General features: G+C 44.9%; 1 protein-coding gene across 2 annotated transcripts; it reads left to right on the top strand.

Annotated features, from left to right (window-relative positions):
* Positions 1 to 3,425: 3,425 nt before the first annotated feature.
* On the top strand, positions 3,426 to 8,106 carry etsrp (ETS1-related protein). 2 transcript variants are annotated; one of them, XM_072393212.1, is made up of 8 exons: positions 3,426 to 3,673; positions 3,907 to 3,988; positions 4,840 to 4,926; positions 5,010 to 5,084; positions 5,164 to 5,313; positions 5,404 to 5,643; positions 5,792 to 5,910; positions 7,259 to 8,106. In XM_072393212.1, exons 1-8 carry the CDS (start codon positions 3,608 to 3,610, stop codon positions 7,538 to 7,540), a joined length of 1,101 nt encoding a protein of 366 aa, XP_072249313.1. In that variant the 5' UTR covers positions 3,426 to 3,607; the 3' UTR covers positions 7,541 to 8,106. The 2 variants fall into 2 exon arrangements, with proteins under 2 accessions (XP_072249313.1, XP_072249312.1); XM_072393211.1 differs by having other exon boundaries at positions 4,807 to 4,926.
* Positions 8,107 to 8,670: the final 564 nt, after the last annotated feature.

Here is an 8,670-nt window from a genome sequence, read left to right as displayed (position 1 = left end):
TCTTTTGACCCGATAAAGTGTGCAGCACACTGTACACTTTGGTACTTGCTCTTAATACAGAGAAAGAAACTCTTGCTGCTGTGATGTTGGTATCTTGAAAAGGTCTTTTTGCCTTTTAAATTCTGTACAAACAGGTTTGATGAACCTGTAAAGAACAGCAGCAGAATTTCCACTGCATGCAGTCCAGAGCGTGTCATTAAACCTTCAATAATTGATATCTTTAACATTATGTGAGAAACAAAGCCCTCTGCAGCTCATTATCAGCATTAACATTTAAGGAAACACCACATTTCTGATGTCTGCTGCAGCAAAATCGTGTATTTCCATTACTTCGGTCCAGTGACCGTTGTTTCTGCATCATGAAAGAAGGTAGAAGCATAAATCAGAACATTTTCTGCCTTCTTTTAATAGGAGGAAATATAATTAAAGGTCAGAGCATTAAACTCCAGCTCTGTGTGCTCCACCATGTTTGGGATTTGAGGAAAAGGCCAACAGTGTAGATGTGATTCCAGGTCGAGCAGCAGCCTGTTTAAGATCCCACTACAGTAATCTTCCCGTTAAATGATCAGACTTTGTGTTAAAAGGTTGACTTTATCAGTGAGAAACGTTCTCAAACAGTGGGCCTCTTCTCATTTCAGGCCAAATATTTGGGATGGAACACCAAGATGATGCTACTGGTGCTTTTTCTACAGTTTTAATGCTTTTTTTTTTCATCCTGCCTGTAATTCTGCTCGTTAACATGAAGAAAAATATTTTTTTTAAAGTCAAATTGCTGCTTAAATGAGGCTTTAATAGTGCGTGTTGTGCCCAGAAGGATGTTTTCTTTGCAGAGTTGCAGTAAAGAGACGATTTTATAGGAAATGAAATCCTAGAAACACTCATTTGACCTGTGAGAATGTAGATTTTCCTTGAAAGTGACTGGATTTATTTTCTCCTGTAAGTTAATGTGAAGTCTAAAGAAGAAGAATCCAGCCGCCACACATTAGGAAAATCAGAAGATCAGAAGACTTCCATTTAAATGAGCAATAACTGAGCAGTTAGCTGCCTCTGGGGTGCATCGGGGCACTTAATTAAAGTCACAGCCACTGTTTGGTTCGGTGCTTCTCTGTGTCACACAGGACAAAACTGGGTCATTTAAGGTTTTCAGAAAAGCTTTCGGATGTTCTGGCCTCACAGCTTCACTCAGAAATCACCCCCAGTGTTAGAGAAGCGGTGAAGACGACCCTTAGTCCCATAAAAATGACTTTATTCACCTCCTGCAGGGGGGGTTGGAAGGTAAAGCCAGCAAATACAGGATTTAATGTGTGAATGTATGGGAAATGATTGACGCCACGTGTTCACATCTGGACCGCTCACGCGTTTTTATGGAGTTAATGAAATATTAGCGACCTCCGTAATGACGTCACATCACCGAACTGGAGTTTGGGGGAATCTTTGTGGGGGTAAAAGTGATGTCGGAGCTGCGCTGAGGCCCCCCACAGACGTGCTGGTCAGTGGGCCCGTGCGCGTGGGCGCGTGTGCAGCGCTTTACGGAATAAATCGGACACCATCAGCCCGTTATTGATCAGCGATAACATGAAAACAACCTAATATTCGGGCCTCCGGTGGACGTGTGCGTCAGAGTGAGGTCCAGCAGGGCAGGTTCCACCCCACCGTCAGAGGGCTCCAGGTTGGGCCAGCCTCAGTTTCCCCCCCCCCTTCAGCAGAGTCACCTTCCCGGCGGATTCCTGAGCTGACAGCGTTCTGCAGAGGGCTGTTAATCACTTGGCTTGTTGTGTAACTTTATCCTGGTTGTGTCCTTGTCCCGAGGTGGGGCTCCCAATCACGACTCCCGTCTCCGCGCACGATTTCACCCGTCTGCACTTTTCCAGATGGAGTCGGCGCGTGTGTGCGCGCGCGCGCGCGTGGGAGCAGAATGGCGCAGATGTTTGTTTACACAAGCCTCTGGGCTCGGCCTTATCTGCTGCAGCCACTCACGCTGTGATTTCAGACTTTCTTCAGCAAGTACTTGTGTGTTTTTTTTACGGGCCATTGTTTTGTCGAATGGTTTCTAAAGATACACAGATTTTTCTTCTTCCTCCACCTCATTAAAAAGCCGACTGGCAAAAGCTCTGATTTCAAAAGCCTGCACTTCATCTCCACCCAAACTGAGGCTCAGTTATTTGGTCCCGCCTGTCAGACAATCAGCGATCTGAAATATGTTAAAGCCATTCAGAGGCACAATGCTGCGCCCCGAGCTGTTATTCAGCCTTTATATCAGCTCCACTCACTAAGTTTAGAACATGGCCTCCGGTGGAATGAATCTGATCAGTTTAATAATAAACGTTTTCCTGTCTGCAGCAAACCAAAGAAAGAGGAGATTCAGCCTTTCTGATCACACATTTATTGATTTTCTCTCATTTCTCTCATCAAATTAGTGCAAAACCAAACCAGATGTTCAGTTTACCTTCTCAGAAAACTTTGCCTTAAAGGATTCATTGATCATCAGAACTTCTCCATCAAAGTCTGATGAACAATCTGCCAAAATGAAACGTTGTCGTGAATGTTGTGGATTTGAAAGGTTTTTACATTTAATCTTGGACTCAGTCACTGGCCCTGAAACAGAAACTGTGTTTTTGGTGTTTTGGTCTCATGCTTGAGGCCAGGCTGTGATAAAAGTACTAACTTTAAGTATTAAACCATGTAACGGTGGCGCATGAGCGGGATTGGGCTGCAGTTTGGGCAGAAATCAGTTGGTAGTGATGATCAGCTGTTATGGGGGGTGTTGGACTTTTAAGAGGAGAGGAGAAATAGTCTGGGGAATAAAAGTGGGGTTAAAACAAAGTGTTGGCAACCGTCTTCTTCACAAAAGAAACTGTATCTTCTCTTGTTCTGTCCAGCATGTCAGCACAGACTGATCTCTGTGTCCCTCTCATCGTGTTCTTATTCTAAATCGCAGCAGGGGGCCCCTCAGAGTGTGTTTTTCTCTCTTCTCCTTCACACTGCGGTGTTATTCTTTAATGACAGCCCCATAAGTTCATATTTCTGTGGATTTCCCACTTTTACTGTCCAGGGGTTCATAGACTGACATCCCATAAGCGTGTCCACGTGCACCAAGCGTACATTTAGCTTTGTACATGCAGTAAAAACCCAGCCAGCCACACTTTTACGCATCATTTTCAGTTTTTTCCCGCCCACTTCCACACATTCATCTTTAGAGGCGGTGAATGTATGCTGAGTAGTTTACATTTTTATGATGAGGAATCTCCTCACATGACAACCAAAGAGTGTTTGTTTTAATTGAACCTTTCTGTTCTTCATTTCCAACTGTGGCTCAGCCTGTTCGCTTCGGACAGAAACCCGGTTTGATGCCACTTTTCAGCGGAGGATCTTTCATGAATGAATGTTGGGTCGCTTGTTGCTGTGGGGATGGGATGGAGGGGGGTGCTCTGACGTCACGGTGGTTAAACAAACCTCGGCGCCTCAGGTCACGACGCACCAGCAGGCACGCGCCCCGCCCACCCCTTTCCGCTGCGCTTATAACGGGACCGGGCCGGCTGGAGGCTGAGCGCACCGCTGAACGGCAGCCGGTAAAAGTGTCTGATAAGAAAGTGTTGGAACGAGACACATGTTCTGGGAGACCGACATCAAACCGAGAGACAGAAACACGGACAACAAAGACTCGGAATTCAAGGTTGGTTCTGACTTTTTTTTAAATTGTTTTAAGAAGACGAAAATAAAGTCATTCATTCATAAGATCCAGTTATAGACGGAACCTTTTGTACTTTAAACGTGGAGCTCATGAGATTAGAAAAGTCTTTTCTGACATATGTTGGGTAATAACGAAGTGGCTTTTGTGCCGTTAAACATCAGGCAGGTTTGTGTGTGAAGGTGAAAGGATTAAAGTTGTAATCACATGACTCACAGATGGAGATCTGCCACACTGGATACTACACAGAAGACTTCAGGACGCAGGAGGTGCCAGCCGGCTTCGATTTTACATCTTATGGTGAGTTCAGAGGATCCCTGGGCTCCCACGGTGACTCTCTGTCCTGGTCACGGGGTTGAAGCTGCTCGGACAGAGCTTTTGCATGTTTGTCTGATCTGTTTCCTCTGGACCCGAGCAGCTGAAGGACAGAGGAAATATTTTTGTTGACAGAATCATCACATCTGTCAGAGCTTTCTCAGTGAGGCCTTGACACTCAAAGCCGGCGGGCTGCGTCAGGATGACGCGGCGCTGCAGGGTGTGATCATGTCTGAGAGAAACTGGGTGGTCAGGTTAAAGACACCCTCCACCTTGCACTCCCCTCTCTGTCTTCCCTAATCCTTTCCTCCAGACTTCCTCCTCCAACAGATTTAGAGTTCCCCCTCCCCATCCCTCCATCACTACTCAGTCACACTCCCTCCGCTGGCGTTTCCTCCTCACTCTTCCTCCCCCTCCCTGCCCTGTTTCCTCATAGCTGCATCCATGCATAGAGCTGAAAAATCTGCAGTTTGATGCTTAACACCTTTCTGAGCTGAGCTTGTTTTAACCTCCTGCTTAAAGCACCAAACCAGTGGCTTTGCTCATGTTACAACATTTACTGCTGTTTGAAATCATTTCACCATGATGGAGAGCTTATCATGTAGATTCTTGGTCAGAGTTAGAGTCCTTTTAAACTCCTTTTAAACTCAGAATAGTTGAGGTTTCAGTCACATTTCTCTGCTGAAATGAATGAAAAGCAGGTATGTGAAACTGATGGTTTGGTCCATAACAAGCACGCGCCGAGCTTCCGCCTCCACCCCCCTTCACTGACTCCACCTGTCTGCATTATGTTTAACCTCCAGACTACCCTGGTGAAGACCTGTCTTTTCTGTTAGACAGTAAAGCACCCGGACAGCAGCAGTATGTGGCTGAGAGCAGTTACCCAGAGCAGCCAAAGGCTTCCCACCCTTATGACACCAAAGGTAAAACCTCCACCAATGTGTTGAAGCACACTTTGGGTCCTCTTGTTATGGCTCATCTTGGTTTTTGCTCTCCTTCCACTCAGTGAGCAGCAACGAAGCTGCCCTCTTCAACCTGGACTCGTACCAGGAGTTCAACTGGTGGGCTTCCTATCCACATGGTGAGCCTCAGACTCTATGCTGTTTGTCACAGATTTAAAGGGCGTGTTCTTCTGCTCTAACTTTCCTACTTATGCGCAGATGGATTGGCTCTAAATCAGTCACAAACTGGGTACCAGGAGACTCCCCAGACCTATCAGAGCCTGGTGCCCCAGAACGGACAGTTCAGCCCAGCCTTGGAGGGAAGCCACAGTCCCTTCCTAACTGGAAAAGGATCAAATACATTACAGAGTGCGTGCTCTCTCTCTCTCAGACATCTTCCTGCAGCCTTAGCCTTAGCCTTAGCCTGCTGGTCAGTGTGTAATTCTTGTTTTGTTGCAGATGAGGCAGATCAGAGCTACTACGACGCAGAAGGACAGAGGCAGTCTTCCTCCTTCTGGCCTGAATATCCATCTCCCAGCTTCACTTCTCCGCCACCACACCCATCTCCTGCCTCCTGTCCCTCCAACGCCAGCCGCCAGTCCTCAGCGCAGTACTGCCCCCGTGTGGCCAAACGGAAACACACACACTCCCAGAGGCCTGAGAGGGAGGGCCAGATGACGGGAATGTCAGCTTATCCAGGTCAGAAATGGTTTGATCTTGTTCTAAGATAAGAGCATTTATAAAATCCACAGTTAGTTTTTTTTATATATTTGAACAAACAAGGATTAATACAGGTTGATGCAAACTTCTGTGACCACATTTATCAGTATATTCATACATTACTCAGGTTCTGGTCCCATCCAGTTGTGGCAGTTTTTACTGGAGCTTCTTCTGGACTCGACCTGCCATACGTTCATCTCCTGGACCGGAGACGGCTGGGAGTTTAAGATGTCCGACCCCTCAGAGGTAAGGAAGTGTTTTACACTGCTAACTTCTGCATGGCAGCAATGCAGACTTACTTCATACCTTCCTCTGGGATCTTTCTTCAGCTTATGTCAGCACATTTTGGACATTATGGAAAGTATTAAGTTCTGTTTTAAATGCATATAATAGGAGGAGGCATGAAGAGTTCATTGTTATCGATTCTCGTCACAGTTCAGGGGTCTCAGTAGCTCAGTTAAGTCAGAGCCAGTCAGTCAAAAGTTTCACTCGTAGCTCTGGAGAAGGATCTCTTAAACTAACCAAACGTTCAAAGCGCATTGAGAAAAGAACTCCAACAACATGTTGACCATAGAAACGTCTCTTCTGGAAGCTGTGTCTTTTATTATCACCCTGAGTTGAGTTATAACACTGTTTTCTGCAAGTGTTGCTGGAGTTTGGACCTCTGTCCACTCACAGCTCTGCAGACTTTAGATTTGAAGCCACTGGACTGAGCTGAACTCCATAAGACGTAGTTATCGACAGCTCCATCTCATTCAGTTATAACAGGCAGACGCTATCATTCCAGCGTGTAAGATATAGCATCAGACTATGGCGTAACCACGCATTCTTTGGGGGGGTCATGTCCCCCCCAATATACAGAAGAAAATATGTAAAATGCATGTTCTCCTTTTCTGAACCCTGTCAAGGGATCGGTCTCTTGTTTTGTCTTATTTATTTTCAACTTATTTCCGTGTGTTACCATGGTAACGGGCGCGCCGCCGTCTCAGCAGCGGCTCTCCTTATCTTTACGTTGGACTTCTACTTTTGACGGAGCCGCTGCTCAACAGAGCAGATTGTACCAGAACAGGAAATCCAACACAGAATCAACAAAATAAACTTCCGCCTCCTTTCAAAATAAAAAAACTTAAAACAAAAATAACATGAGACTATTAGACTTTTCATTGTTAATGCACATTTTGAGACATTGACACAATAGAAATGAACCTGGACTTAAAGTCCTCAGCACATTTTCTGTTAAAGGAAAAGTCTGTACTTTGTTACATCATTAGTTATTAAAATATTTCCATAAACATGCTTTGGGTATTTGGTCGTTTTCCATTGGAAGCTGTCCTATTTGCTACAGAACTACTGGAAGAGCATAACTGTAATTGGTAGGTGTGTTTAAGGTCAGTAAACAGGAAGCAACTAACCAAAACAAAGTGGGGGGGGCAGTCACTGTCTCGGAGAAATTACACTATTCCTTTAGATGTGAACTTACATGGTCAATGAAGTCCTCTAAACTATGTTCTAAATGTCCAATTTTTCATATATAAATAAAGAATTGTAGATAATGCACTTAACAATTTTGTGTTTTTTTTTTTACATCCCTCAGGTGGCCAAGCGCTGGGGTCAGTGTAAGAACAAACCGAAAATGAACTACGAGAAGTTGAGCCGTGGCCTGCGCTACTACTACCACAAGAACATCATCCACAAGACGGCGGGCAAGCGCTACGTCTACCGCTTCGTGTGTGACATGCAGGGCATGCTGGGTAAGACGGCGCAGGAGGTCCTGAGCAGTCTCAACGTCCTGCCTGCAAACACAGAGTCGTGGCCCCGGGTACCGGCAGCGGCGGCGGGGTCCGAACACGGCAGCGAGTCGTGGGCGGCGCAGTAGGGACCTGGCCCCAGGAGCCTCTACAGACAGGACGACGCTGCTTCCTCAGGCCCCGAATGAACTTTTGTGCCTTCAGGGGCTGATTCTGTAGCAGGCCATTCACAGATCTGCTGTTTGTAGACATGCAGGTCACATTTTCTTAAATAATACATGAAACTTAATGAATTTCTCAGTGTTTTTATGCTCAGGGCTACGAGTGCAGCACAGAAACCAGCCAGAGATCATTTCAGATGGAAACTGTTTGCAGCGTCTGGAGCCATATTTCACTTGATGGCTTTCCACTTAGCATTTGTAAATAGTGTTTATATGAACACTTTGTAGAGTTTTGTGCATTTATATTATTATTTTTTTTAAAACAAAACTCATGTCTACCTCCACTGATGCTCAGACCGACAGACTGGTGGTCTTTAGGCACTCCCAGAGAAGCTTTTATTAATTAATGATGATCATTTTCTGTAAATAAATTGTACATAATAAACACTTGCTGAGCGTTTTGGTGTAAAAGACTTCAAAGAACTTAATGGTTTGCAGATGTTTAAGCTAAAATTGGGTTAAGTTTGGTTAAAAAGGGCAAAGAGGGAAGGCAAATGTATTTGTATAGCAATAAGGTGATTCAAAGTGCTTTAAATCGAACATAAAAGCATTGATAAGGACATTAACAGCCTCTTCTGAGAGGTACAGTGCAGTGAAAGTTATTAACCAAAGTCCATCAATAAACGGGAAACAGGAGAGTCTTTGGGTTTGATTTAAAAGACAAAGCCATGCACAGACCTGCAGTTATCTGCGAGTTTGTCCCACATCCATAAAAACTGAAAGCTGCTTCTAACTCTGAGGACAGAAAGCTGTTCCTGAAGGTTCAGAACGGAGCAGAAGATCTGAGTTAAACCAGTTAAAGCTTCATAAACCATCAGCAGGGTTCTAAAATCAGCTCTATGATGGACGGGAAGCAGAGAGGAGAGCTGAGGGTGGAGGGTCTGATCATCTTATGCACTGATAAACTCTTATCAAGGCTAATATATTACACACTTTAAATGGGTTTTGGGGCATTAAAGTCCTTTTTGTGAGCAGATAGACAGCAAATGGCCTCAGCTTGGGACTCATATCTTAAAGATTTAATTGTAAGATATTTT

The sequence above is a fragment of the Leuresthes tenuis genome, unplaced genomic scaffold (genome assembly GCF_036924035.1).
Source record: "Leuresthes tenuis unplaced genomic scaffold, fLeuTen1.0.hap1 SCAF_10, whole genome shotgun sequence".
Taxonomy (NCBI): domain Eukaryota; kingdom Metazoa; phylum Chordata; class Actinopteri; order Atheriniformes; family Atherinopsidae; genus Leuresthes; species Leuresthes tenuis.
This window is presented reverse-complemented; position numbering and strand designations above follow the sequence as displayed.

Coding starts and splice junctions, on each gene's coding strand:
- etsrp (XM_072393211.1), top strand. CDS start 3,608: ATGTTCTGGGAGACCGACATCAAACCGAGAGACAGAAACACGGACAAC. Junction 3,674..3,906: donor ACAAAGACTCGGAATTCAAG/GTTGGTTCTGAC, acceptor CATGACTCACAG/ATGGAGATCTGCCACACTGG. Junction 5,911..7,258: donor AGATGTCCGACCCCTCAGAG/GTAAGGAAGTGT, acceptor TACATCCCTCAG/GTGGCCAAGCGCTGGGGTCA.